General features: G+C 39.2%; 1 protein-coding gene across 1 annotated transcript in view; it reads left to right on the top strand.

The window, feature by feature from the left end:
* Positions 1-11,109: 11,109 nt before the first annotated feature.
* LOC309808804 (uncharacterized protein) overlaps positions 11,110-14,378 on the top strand; it is a gene marked incomplete at its 5' end in the record, with an annotated part of 116,678 nt that continues 113,409 nt past the window's right edge. Inside the window, one exon of the mRNA XM_082629379.1 lies at positions 11,110-11,114. Within this exon, the coding sequence (XP_082485505.1) occupies positions 11,110-11,114 (5 nt within the window). The remainder of the gene's footprint in view (positions 11,115-14,378) is intronic.

Here is a 14,378-nt window from a genome sequence, read left to right as displayed (position 1 = left end):
GAACTCCCAATCTTCTGATCCCCCAAGAAGCTAAGCCAAACAACTTCCTTCCACCCTTGCCAATGGGGGCCCATTTGGATTCGTGACTTTGCAGATAAGGTGCCCTTCTCCAGCAACTTGGCAGAGCCAGCAGTGCCTGCTGTTGTGGAAACTGGGGTCATGAAGTGTCTACGGAAGAAAACAGCTTCCCCTGGATCCGTGTTGCAAAGTGTGTTCCTGGTAAGTGGAGTGGTTTCCAATTTTTTAGCGTCTTAGGAATGAAAGCAATACACTAACGATGAGAGGAAACCCAAAATCTGCTAATGCATTTATTTTATTATTATTATTATTATTTTTTAAATTTATGGCTGCATTGGGTCTTCGTTGCTGCGCCCGGGCTTTCTCTAGTTGTGTCGAGCAGGGGCTACTGTTTGTTGCATTGCGCAGGCTTCTCATTCCATGGCCTTCTCTTGTTGCGGAGCACAGGCTCTAGGCATGGAGGCTTCAGTAGTTGTGGCTCGCAGGCTCAAGAACGCAGGCTCAGTAGTTGTGGCGCACGGGCTTAGTTGCTCCACGGCATGTGGGATCTTCCTGGACCAGGGCTCGAGCCTGTGTCCCCTGCATTGGCAGGCGGATTCTTAACCACTGCACCACCAGGGAAGCCCCTCATTTACTCTTAATGCTTCCCCCTGTTGAGGACAAACAGGAGGAAAAAAGAAAGGGCAGGGCTTCCTTGGTGGCGCAGTGGTTGAGAGTCCGCCTGCCAGTGCAGGGGACACGGGTTCGTGCTCCAGTCCGGGAGGATCTCACATGCCACCGAGCGGCTGGGCCCGTGAGCCATGGCTGCTGAGCCTGTGCGTCCAGAGCCTGTGCTCCGCAGCGGTAGAGGCCGCAACAGTGAGAGACCCACGTACCGAAAAGAAAAGAAAAAAAAAAAGGGCAATAGCAAGGTTCCAAATGAGCTGAGAAATGACCTTCTAAAAGGGCTCTCAATCTGGCCTCTGGTAGATGTCTGTCGGGGTTTCTGCCCAGCCTAGACCTTCCTCAGGAGAGAAGACGTTTAGGGCTTACAGTGGGCTGACTGGTGGCCCCAAAGATCTCAGGCTCTAATCCCTGGGACCTGAGAATGTTACCTTACAAGGTAAAGTTTTGCAGATATAAGGATTTTGAGTTGAGACTATCCTCGCCCTAAGTGCCATCTGTAAGTGTACTTATAAGTGAGAGACAGGAGGAGATTATATACAAAGAAGAGGCGGAGGCAGTGACCACAGAGGCAGGACTAGAGTGCTGCACCTACAAGTCAAGGGATGCCAGCAGCTTCTGTGGTTAGAGTCTTTTGAACTCCTTGACTTTTCAGCTCCTAGGCTGTAAGATTTGAATCCGCAAATGCCCCAAGGAGAAAAGCTGCACCAAATGTCAAGCTTGTGTCTGTGTTTCCCTTCTCTCCAGAACTTGGCCCACATGTCTTGGTGTCTCTCTAACATTCAGATGCCAGCGAACAGATGTTTTCTTACTTTATCCAGGTTTTCTAAAATTTCTTTAGACATCACCTGATCTTATGTTATTATTGAACTACCATCTCAATTACCCCTAGGAAGAAAATTTACAATTTTTAGAGAAAATGGAACCCTGGTACAGTGTTGGTAGGAATGTAAACTGGCACAGCCACTGTGGAAAACAGTATGGAGGGTTCTCAGAAAACTAAAAATAGAACTACCATATGACCTCGAAACTCAGCTCCTGGGTATAAATCCGAAAAAAACAAAAACACGTGTTTTCAAAAACATGTATTTGAAAAGATACATGCACCCCAATGTTCAGAGCGTCATTATTTACAATTACCCAGATATGGAAGCAACCTAAGTGTCATCAAGAGATGAATGGATAGGGGCTTCCCTGGTGGCGCAGTGGTTGACAGTCCGCCTGCCGATGCAGGGGACATGGGTTCGTGCCCCGGTCCGGGAAGATCCCACATGCCACGGAGCGGCTAGGCCCGTGAGCCATGGCCGCTAAGCCTGCACGTCCGGAGCCTGTGCTCCACAGCGGGAGAGGCCACAACACTGAGAGGCCCACGTACCACAAAAAAAAAAACTGAGTGACAACTTAAATGATATATGAAATATTTTGCTGACTTACAAGAACATGCAGAATTAAATAAGACCCAGGTGAAATGTTAATTTTATTTTAATGTGTATGTTGCGGTGGAGTCTTCAAGGTGCCAGAAAACAAGCATTCACCCATCCTGTTTGGAACTGCAGCACACAGACACCTTCAGTTACCAGTTCTGTTCATTCCACAGAATCATCTTGAGAAACCATACTGTTTTTTATGGACCTGGTATATATCTTAATTAGTTTGAAGAATTTCCCAAATACCTGTTAATATGTAGTTCTCCAATTCCAATCTTGTCACGTCCTGTACCAGTGACACAGCACATAGGAGTTTTATTTCTCTTTCTTTCTCTGGGTTGTTCACAACCTAATGAAAGAACAATGGAATGGCATCAAAGAGATCAGGGTTCTTGACTCAGATTTACCATAAAATAATAGTGTCCTCTTGGGAAAATTATAGTTATTCTAGGCCCCTTTCCTTTTCTTTCCTTTGACAGAGCTGCACTAGATGACCCCAAGGAACACTGCACTGTTTGCAGTCGTAGCTTCGATGTTACTGGTTTTTCTGAAACAAATGAGGACAATGACACGTGAAACTGTGCAACATCTGTGTAACTATGTGTTCTTAGAGTTGCCTCCATTTTACAGGTGATAAGATGGCTGAGCACAGAAGTAGATGTCTTGACCAGAGGTTCCAGAGTAGACGGAACTGAACCTCAAGTTTCCTTCTTTCCTGAAGCTCACTTAGCCAAAACATAGGCTTCTGAATATTAAGCTGTAAAGCATATTATCAGTGTGCTTTAAAAGAAGCGGTTCTTCTAGGATTTCCAATTAATAGCAGGAGGTTTTGAAATTCTTCAAAGATGATCTAATTTTGTGAGATTTACAGCTCTATTTTCCTGTCAAGCAAGTTGTATTAGTGCCAGATAATCACGTGAGCTTCCGGATGCTTCTCTGAACCTCTTGAAGTTTTCTTCTTGCTATCTGAAATTCATGCCAGATAAGCCTTTTTCTAGAGCGTATGTACAGACTTGTGTGTTTTTATACAGAAAAGCGATGCAGTGAGTGAGGACGGGGGTTAAGCCCTCATTCTCAGAGTGGTGTTGAGCTCCTGGTGAAATATAATCATCATTTCCTCAGAATCGAAAAGCAGTTATCTCTAGTTTTTAATCCCATTAACTATTTATACATTTATGTATGATACATGTATTTATTGTACCTACTAGGTGTGTTCTCTTTGGGAAGTACAAAGCTCTTTGAGACATAGGTTGTTCATTTTTTTGTTTTCCCACAAATACTGTGACCTTTTGAGCAGGAAGGTCTATATTTTACTAACATCTAGAACCAGCAGTTAACACGGTGTCTAAGATGTAGTCAATAAATATGAAATACATAAATGAACAGATTTTTAAGGAAGGGCCAGGACATGAACAAATAGAAATTTTTCATTTTCAGTCACAAAGCAACCAGAGACATAAAACTGATACAGACAACAAGTGCTGTGGTCATTCAAAGAAGGCGTAGAATAGATACAACAAGGATCTCCTCTATGGCACAGGGAACTCTACTCAATATTTTGTAATAACTTATAAGGGAAAAGAATGTGAAAAAGGAATCACTGTGCTGTACACCTGAAAGTAACACAACATTGTAAATCAACTATACTTAAATTAAAAAACAAACAAACAGACAACAACAACAAAAACCCAAAGAGGTCTTAGAAGTTTTTATGAGATTCCATAAGAGAAGCCAAATGAGGACGGGAGAGACGGCTTTTGAATCAATTCGGAGAAGTTACAGAGAAACTTGCCTTTGACCTGAACTTGAGTTTCCATTAAAATTGCATCGCAGAGATATTACAGATGAAGGTAATCACATAAACTTACTACACTGAGACTTGCAGAGGTTATGAGTGTTGTTCAAGATCCCAAAGCAAACGCATTGTGGAATCAGAATTTTAAGTGAGGCCTAATGAACTAAAAACAAACAAACAAAAAAACAAACCCTTTCTGTGATACCATGTTGCCTTTGAAGTCGTTCTATTGGTGGGTTGGTAGAAACTGGTTCCAGTGTTTCTTGCAGGAATGACTAGTTCTGTCCCCACCGCGGCCCCCCACCCCCGAGTTGATCCTCAAAGTTTCCTTTAGAATGGACTTGCTAAAATGCAGACCTGCAAGTATTCATGACGCCTGTGTCCAATCATTTCTCCTGCCATTGCCTACTTCACTTCTGGATTATATGAACAATTCACTGTCTTCATTTATGCTTTTCCCTCCTCCAAGAATTCCTTTCTCCCTATGGGGTACCTGGGCAACCCACTTCATTTTTCAAACCTCAGTTTACATATTATGTCTTTTGTGCAGTCTTCTTTTGAGTGTTGTGATCACACGCTCCTTTTTGCTACCCTTGCACTTCTTCATTCCTCGTTGTTGCACTCGCTACACTGTATTGTGATTGTATTTTTTACATATATCTGTGTTCTCCTGGGCAACATTCCTTGGGGCCAGGGACTACCTTTTTTCATCTATTGATGTTGCCTTAGCGTGTTACTTGTTGCGAAGTAGTTAGTTATAAAAATAAGATTTGATTAAATTGAAAATTGTTATGCACATATTAGTTATTATCATTTACAGATATAACAGGAAAAAATATTAATGTTGGTGCTGAAAGTTCACTTCTAGTAAATGGTGGTGGTACATGACTTCACTTATATTATTTTCCCCACTATTTTATATCTTTCTACCTAATATCTCTTCTTTATTTCCATCTCTTTCTTTATTACTAAACCAAGAAAAACAGGGATGAGGGTAGGGCTAGGCCATACTTGGCTGGAATAGTAAAGAAATTGTGTGGGGTTTTGGTGAGAAAATCCTGAAGCATACAGGTCTGCATCTTCCCTTTTTTTTTTTTTTTTTTTTTTTTTTTTGCGGTACGCGGGCCTCTCACTGTTGTGGCCTCTTCCGTTGTGGAGCACAAGCTCCGGACGTGCAGGCTCAGCGGCCATGGCTCACGGGCCTAGCCACTACGCGGCATGTGGGATCTTCCCGGACCAGGGCACGAACCCGTGTCCCCTGCATCGGCAGGTGGACTTTCAGCCACTGCGCCACCAGGGAAGCCCCTGTTTGAAGTTTTTTGATAAATAAGATTTGATAACACCGTTTTATAGAAACTTAGTTTGGACATTTCTGAACCTCTTTTCTTGTTTCCTTATGGAAGAAAGCTGCTTGTTTAGGGTCAATACTAATTCAATGGGGGTAAGATTTACACAGGACCAACCCTAGCATTCATAGTGTGTGGCACAGGAAACAACTTTGGCCATTTCAAGGAACAATATACTTAAGTGTATACAATGAATAAAATGGATGAACTACACAAATTTATGAGTTGAAAACCATAGAATCATAGAATTTTCTCACTGTAAAGGCTCTTCCTTTTCCAACTGCTTAACTTCAACCTCTGTTAAAGCACTTCAGTAACAGCGAGTTCTTGAGTTTAAAATGCAGTCGGTCCATTTTAGAGTTGAAAGGTTCTACTTGTCAAAATATTCATCCTTTTATCAACCTAAACCTGTCTACTTGGTCTAAAATCTTCAGTGTGGGACAGTCTAAACCCTTTTTCATAGGACAACTCCTAAAATAGTTTAGAGCGACCACCTACTTCTCTCCTGGTCTTGCTTCATGTCATCTATTCCCAGTTCCTTCAATTACTTCTTCTATAACAATATTTTAGATTGCAGACACTTTACTGAATTCATCACTTTCTTCAGTATAATAGCTGATTTGCTGAATGTGATATTTTGATCCTAAAGGGATTTGTTTACTGTTTTCTGAAAAGAATTAAAACATAAAATGTCCAATCAACCAATAATTCTTCACCTAACATGATTCATATACACCAATTGATAAGGAAATGTTAAAAATTCAAATTACTTCATTCTTAAAGAGTGATCATAGTATGTCCTTATTTATAATGTTCAGGAAATATGAATTTTCTTTCTGTGCATCTGTAACAGTGCCCTCTTGCAGGGTACAGAGGATACTCCATTGATGCTGCCTAATGATGTGTATGTGATATCCTGATATTTACTAAGAAGTTAGACATTCAAGAGGATTTTTTGAGTGAAAGAGCGGCATGGACATATATACACTACCAAACGTGAGGTAGATAGCTAGTGGGAAGCAGCCGCATAGCACAGGGAGGTCAGCTCGGTACTTTGTGACCGCCTGGAGGGGTGGGATAGGGAGGGTGGGAGGGAGACGCAAAAGGGAGGGGTTATGGAAACATATGTATATGTATAACTGATTAAATTTGTTATAAAAAAATAAAAATAAAAATAAATAAACATCTCTGCAAAAAAAAAAAAAAAAAAAAAAAGAGGATTTTTTGTTCCCAACAGACATACATATATGAATTTTTATTCTCTATGTTTTGTGTGTTTCTAACTTTTATTATTCATCTATTGGCACTTAAGTGCATTCACCAAACTGCATCATAAACATCAAAGCAGATTACTTCACTTTACCTTTTATGAGATTATTATACTTATCAACCAATATCTGAGCCCTTAATATGGGCAAATCATCCTAGCCTGTTAAGCACAGAGGTACAGAGCATGGAGTTGAAAGGGCACACACCAAGATTTGAACAAATTACTTAATCTCTCTAAGTCTTCATTTTTGTATGTGAAAAATGAGAATAATTACAATGATTGAACTCATAAGGTGGATCGTAGAAAACATCTAGGTGCTACCTGTAAAGAGCTTGTTTGACTACCTGACAAAAATATCCATTCTTTATTAACATGATGGTGATGATGATGATGATGAAGCTACCAGCAGGTGTCCTTCTTAGGTCGGTAAGAATGGTGAATAAGCCACAAGATCATGTCTGTGAACATTTGCACTCTAAGGCTACACTGCCTTTGCCTTCCCAACTCCGGCTCCACGCCTCATCTGTTTAAACATCTCCCAAGATAGCTCAGGTCTTCTCCTCTATGAAGCTATTCTGAACTACTCCTCTAGAATGAACTTAAAATACATTGCTTGCACTTCTATTAATTTATATCAAGTACAAACTTCTGCAGTGGAATTGATTACACTTTATTGCAATTTTTGGCTCTATATCAACTTGCAACTCTTTTGAGGAAAGAAACTGGGTCTTATTCCTAGAAACGGAAACAGTGACAAGCAAATAAGTCATAAATGTCTAAATCGGCACATTGAAGTTATTTTTTCTAGAATGTTAGGGAAAACACTTAAGGGAAAGTCAGAATCATTGTTGTTCCCACAGTCCTAAGAATGGACTTTCTCATAACTTGTATAATTCTATATGTAGCAAGTGAAGATTAATCAATGGCAGGTTTTCCTTCATTTATATTTATATAATCTTAAACTAATTTAAGAAAAGCCATCTCATCCTTCTGAGTTAAGTTACAAACATTAAGCATTTTAATATTTAAATAAGAGTGAGACTAGCTTTCTTCACAATTCTGTGTTCTCATATTTTAAAAGGATGTCAAAATTTAAACTTTTTTGTCTATCATCTTCTTCCAGATTCACTTAAAGTGTGGTTCTTAACATAATCCCAAGTTCTGAAACTAATTGAAGGTTAAACATCTAGTGATTTCAACCTCTTTTGGTCAGCCTCAACATTTCCTTCAAAAATAATTCCCATTGACCACAATATCTATACTTTCAGTCTATTTTTCCCTATAAAAACAAGAAAAAGTTCACAGTGACAGTTCCAGATTCATCCATGAGGGGGCAAACATGTCTCATACACACAATGAAGGGAAAACTAGTTACACTGGGGAAAAAATGGACATGGTGTCAATAGCAAGATTTGGCCCATATTAGAAAGAAAACAGTGATCCATATCTGTTTGAAGATAAGATGTTTGTTTAATTGTTACATTTTACTCCTATTTTCAATGCCAGAGGAAGAACACCTGAAGGATGGTATTCGGTGTAATAGTCAAACAAATGTCTCTTTAGAGAAAAGAAAAGCACTTGAAAACATTGCAAGTTCTGTTAAACTTATTTCTAGTCTAACAACTTTAAAATTAAAAGTAGTCTTGTAAAATGCATTTCTGAAAGACTTTATCAAAAATGCATACCTCCCCTCAGATAATGTCACTGAATTAAGGATCAAGAAATGAGAGACAGGAATTCAGCTGAAAGAAACATGGAGAATTCCTGTGTAACAGAGTGAAATGTGGAGGTTCTAGCTGTGTTTGCCCTTACCATACCATTATCAGTCAAGATTTTCAGTTTTGTGTTCCAACCTGCAGTTAAAATCAAGTGTAGCGCTCAAGGCGTAATTCCTCAGTTCTCTGCTTACCCTGATTAGAGCCCATGGTCTGTCATTAGAAGCACTCTTTTGCAGAGACACTGTGAAGTCCCTTGGCCCTCACTCTTAGTCATATTGGCAGTGCAAAATGCCAGCCCTAGTGAAATAGAACTTATGCCAATTCAGCGTCTGGGCCAAACAACTAAACATGGCTGGAGAAAAAAATGAGCAGCCTTTCTAATTTGCCTCATTTAAATTCATAATCATTTTACCCCATGTGAACTCTTAGTACTTACTAGAAAACTGATTGCTGAATCAATTCTCTTCTGTCCTAGAGAACAATTTCATAACTCCTCTTTCCTTACGTCTATAACATGTCTTCCTCTAAATTCTCAGCTGCTTCCTAATTCACTGAGAATACAGGAGGGATCAAAATAGAATATCCGTGAATTCCAAACACCAAGTCTACCATCCTACCTGGATCTATCTGAAACCACGTGTGCTGCCTTCCTTCTTCCTTTGGCAGAAGAAATGTTTGTCCTCTGTTCTAAGGCCGAACCCTCTACTCTGCACTGGATACCTCCCTTCTGGCCAAATCAGGGATTTCTCTTCTACTGTGTCTCCTCTTCCCTGTATCTTCCATTATTTGCTCTCTACCAGATGCTTTCATTAGCATGCAAAGGTCTAATACCTCTCCTCTTAAAGGGAAAAAGTCTTTCTCTCTTCCCATGTCCAATTCTAACCATTGCCCCATTGCTCTGCTCCTCTTTAGAGCAAAACGACTCAAACAACACAGCTCTACTTAACGTTTCATTTCCTTATCTCCCACTTACCTATTTTTGTCCTCTCCACTACACAGAAACTACTCTTCTTAAGGTTATTCGTGATATCTATTATATGTTGCCAAGTCCTAGATTAAGTGATCAGTTCTCATCTTAATCTACCAGTAGGATTAATAATAACTCCCTCTTCCTTCTAACACCTACCACTTGGCTCATGAGACAGTTCGTCTTATCTCCCTGCTCACTTCTTATATCCTTTGCCGAATCCTCTAGAGGATGGAGTGTCTCCTGGCTCAGTCCTTCAACATCATGTATTCTCTGCCTATGCCTACTTATAAAGTGATTTCATCTTTAAATCTAGAGACTTTAAATACCATGATGATTTACCAGTTTTCATCTACAGCCATGATAATCTCTTGCTGCTGAAATTCAGACTAGTATATCCAGTTGTCTACTTCACATGTCCACACATGCCATCACAAATTTAGTATGTCCAAAAACAAATTCTTAATCCTCTAAAGTTCTCTCTTGACCATCGCCTAAAAGACCCTAAGTGATTTTTCGCTAACCTAGCTTTCTAACCTTATCTTCTAACAATTTCCCCTTTGATCATTTCACTACAAACCAACTAACCTCCTAGTCTTTGGAACACATAAAGTATAAGCCCACCCACCTGCATACACCAAGCCTCTCTTTCAGTGTATTCATACGGTTTGCTCCCATACTTTTTTCAAATCTCTGCTCAAATGTTCCCTGACCACCCTATATACTTGCCCTAAACCTTGCATCATTACGCTGCTCCTTCATGGTCCTTCCACTAACATGCTATATTTATGTATTTATGGTGGTCTCCTTCCACTGGAACATAAGATCCATAAAGACGAGATTTATTTGTTCACTCCTAGAGCCTACTGCTCTAGTGCCTAGAACAGCGGCACATATTAGACACTCCATCAATATCTGCTGAATGGATGAACATCCACTTGCCTGATGACCAAACACAGTTCATTGAAACTTACTTTTTAATCAAATTTCAATTTCCTCTTCTTATAAGCTTAAATTTGATTTGAAAAGTTGAATATTCCTTTTTATTAAAAAATGAATAATTATAGAGACATAATTCTTTATAAATACTATTTAATAATCTATTCATTACAATGCAAAAGTTTTATTCAAAGTATACCTTTCTCCAGAAGGGATTTTTTGGTTTTCTTAGATTCTTTAAAAACTTAAGGTTAAAAAATTTAAAGAGCAATGCCTAAGTACATTGTTTTATTTCATGACTTCTACATGATGATTTATTTTTAAAAGGGTTTATTTGAGAATTACTTACACCACACTATTGAATGTATCATATGCCATTTACCAAGCATCTCACTTAAGTACACATACATTTCTCAATTAAATCTAGGCTTCCAATTATAGAATACTACCTGTATTCTATAGGTCTGGTATTATATGTGAACTCCTTACCAGTAAAAACAAGGTGAATTCTTAGCGATGTCTAAAGAAACAGTTACTGTTCTGTTTGTAGTCATTTCCCTTCTTCCATTTTCCTATTTCTGTTACAGATATTCAATATGAAATATCAATCTTCATATGAATGATCATTTTCTTGTACTCTTGTATCCGTGCTTTCATATTAATGCAGGAAATTTTTAGTCCAGCTATAATTACTTGAACGCAATTCTATTTCTATTACTATAGCTTTGCCATCCCTAGACTACATTTGTGCATATTTTACATGATATAATTTCTGGCCTCATTGAAAGGGTAGATGATTATCATAAAATTTTAAGATTTCTGTAGAGTATGATTAATCAACCTAAGCTGAGCAGCTACCACACACACACACACACACACACACACACACAAAGGTACTATTATTATAGAAATTCTCCTCCTACCCTTTCTCATAAGTCAAAATTATGTAAAACAATATTGATTGTCATGCGGTGAGTGCCCAATTCTTTCCTAGTAAACTAAATTCCCAGCTTTAGGCAGATCCCTATGTAGTGAAGAGGGCAGGAGACCTGGCAGTCAGTGGATGACAGATGCCTGGGCCAAATCACCCTGACAACTCCTCTCCATAATAAATCTGAGAAGCTAATCTCTGCTAAATTGTTAATGGCTGCTAATCAGATACTGGATACATGGTTACCCCTCTTGATAGTATATTTGCATTTAAATGAGTCCTTTCTGGAAGGACTCCTTAAACCAAAGGAGTGGTCCTAATGCTGACAGCTTCAGGCACCCAGGGCCTCTGGCTCAGGTTTTCATATTGTCCTTTGCGGAGACGCATGATATCATGAGGCCATTTGATCTGTAATTCCAGAATATCAGAAAGGAATTACTGCAGACCTCAAAGTCATGATCCGAAGATTGTTTTTTAAAAAAGGGTTCTTCAATGAAAAGTCATAGATTAAAAAACTGATCTATTTCACCTCACCCTAGCCACTATTCATTAAATTAAATTATCTGGCATACTGGTGTATGTCAAGTTCCAAGCAGATAGATTCAAACCGTACATGTTGACGTAAGACATTTCTCATTTCATTTCTTTTCTTTCTCTTTCCCCTATGTCTCTCGCCATGGTATAGCATCTGAAGCAGTTAATTCCTGCCATTTAATATCTTTAATTTTTGTTTTATCCCAAGCACCATCAACATTGATTGTCTTCTATGAGTAAAAAGCACCTGGCAAGAGTACTTTCATGGATGAAGGAGCCTGAATTATCATGAGAAACTATCTATACCTCCAGTGAGTCTGGCTTCACAGAGTGAAAACTATACAAGGAAGGACAATCCAATATGTTATGTAACTGTCCCAAATCGCCACACTTAATCCCCACTGTCTCAAACAAATTGAAAGACAACATTAAACATCTACTTTCACTCTTAAGGACAAGCCTATGTAATAGCCATTGTTCTCCTTATTTCAAAAATGAGACAAAGTCAGGCTGTGAATGGAAGGATCCAATCCCCAGTCTGTTCAACTACAAAACCCCTGACCTTCAGGGTCATCCTTGTCTTCTTCTCATCCTCTGTCAACCTTATATGGACCTTTACCTCCAACACTGATACCTAGCAAATCCTTCCACTACATTATAAATTATTAACCATAAGGTTTAGCATGTTCTCTCTTCCAAGGTATTTAGAACTTTAAAGGAGAAAGAAGCCTGCCCAAGTGGACAAAGCTAACACCTATCAAGCATGAGCTCCCAACATTTGCACCAGACAATTTCATATCATCTCCTTATAAACTGACAATAATCTTTCTGAGGTTGAGATCCTAACCTTCTTTTTACTGTGGATCCCTTTGACAATATGGAGTAGCCCATTTAAATAGTCTTAAAATAACACTTTTAAATTCATAAAATATAATACATAGAATCTCAAAAGAAACTAGTTACTATGTTTTAAATGCAGTCATTAGAATATTTTAAAAAGCAAATTTGTGATATAGAAACGAATGGGTATTTAAACTCATTAAATAGCAAGATATAACAGAGACTCTACTAACTACTATACTTAAAAATAGTGATGTTGGGGTGATGGGTTAACAATTCTGATACATGTGTACTGAAATTGAACAATTAAATAAATAGATGGTGGATGGTGGTAGCCACATTTCTCAATATTGAAGTATGAATTTACAGATAAACGAGGAGAAAGCTAAACTAATCTCAGCATTAATGGATTATAGTTGCAGACATCAGTATACACTCAGCTCAATATAGATATAGATAGTTATATATAGAAATGTTTACTGATATGTGTATATACATGGGTTACTATACATATCTATTTCTTTGTTCTCTCAGTTAAGAGAGCCTAATCAAATAATACCCCATTAGCAACAGCACATCTAGAGCCCAGCTCTTGGTTTCTATTACTACTCTCCAATAGAAGGAATCAGGGCTCCTCAGAGAAATGACTGATTCTAGGACTGGGGCAGGAAATACACAAAATGAGCCTGGAGCACCCTGTGGTACCAGAAAGTCAGGAAGTGTTAAACACACACACACACATGCATGCTAAACACATATACACACAGATACACAGACACACACAAACTCACACACCCCAAGGGGAGTATGTCAAAGGAGCACAGGCGCCAAAAGCAAAAGCTCCCAATGGCCAGAGCTGGAACAATTCAAACAACAAAATAAAGTAGTATTGGATTATAACCCAAAGGATAAAATAGATATCCACGAGTCTATACTGATATAAATAAATATCAATAATTGAATAAATTAATATTTTGGGGGAAATAGACAACTCTGTGTGGAAGAATTCCAAATACTTTATGTACGTACTCTGTCCTCAAGGAGGTGGATCATAACTCTCCACTCTTTGGGTTTGTGCTTCACATAGTGACTTCCTTCCAACAAGTGTAGTGTGGAAGGGGTGGAGGAGTGACTTTCCAGTGGAGAAATCTGAGACACGACCTCAGCCAGGTTATCAAGGTCAACATCAACAGTCAAATCATGTGGATAGCATGTACCCTTGATAAGATGTTATAAGAAAGGCACTTTATCTGGTTGTCCTCCCAATGAACCATAATCCCAATCTTACCATGAGAAAAGCTTTGGACAGTTTACATTAGTGAGGTATGCTACAAAACACTTGATCACTGCTCCTCAAAACCGTCAAGGTTGGGGCTTCCCTGGTGGCGCAGTGGTTGAGAGTCCACCTGCCAATGCAGGGGAAACGGGTTCGAGCACTGGCCTGGGAAGATCCCACATGCCAGGGAGCAACTAAACCCGTGAGCCACAACTACTGAGCCCATGTGCTGCAACTACGGAGGCCCAGGCGCCTACAGCCCGTGCTCCACAACGAGAGAGGCCACTTCAATCAGAGGCCGGCGCACTGCAACAAAGAGTAACCCCCGCTCTCTGCAACTAGAGAAAGCCCGCGCGCAGCAACGAACACCCAACACAGCCATAAATAAATAAATAAATAAATAAATAAATAAATAAATAAATAAATAAATAAATAAAAGTGTCAAGGTTATCAAAAACAAGAAAAGCCTGAGAAACTACCACAGCCCAGAGGAGCCTAAGAGGGCTTGATAACTAAATGTAATGTGGTGTCCTGGATGGAAGCCTGAAATGGAATTAAGGACACTAGGCAAAAGCCAAGGAAATCTGAATAAAGTACAGACTCTGGTTAATATTATTTTATTAATATTGGCTCATTAATTGTAAAAAAGGTACC

Source organism: Mesoplodon mirus (genome assembly GCF_964341445.2).
Source record: "Mesoplodon mirus genome assembly, chromosome: 7".
Taxonomy (NCBI): Eukaryota; Metazoa; Chordata; class Mammalia; order Artiodactyla; family Ziphiidae; genus Mesoplodon; species Mesoplodon mirus.
Note: the sequence above shows the minus strand (reverse complement) of the source record. Positions and strands in the feature narration are given on the sequence as shown.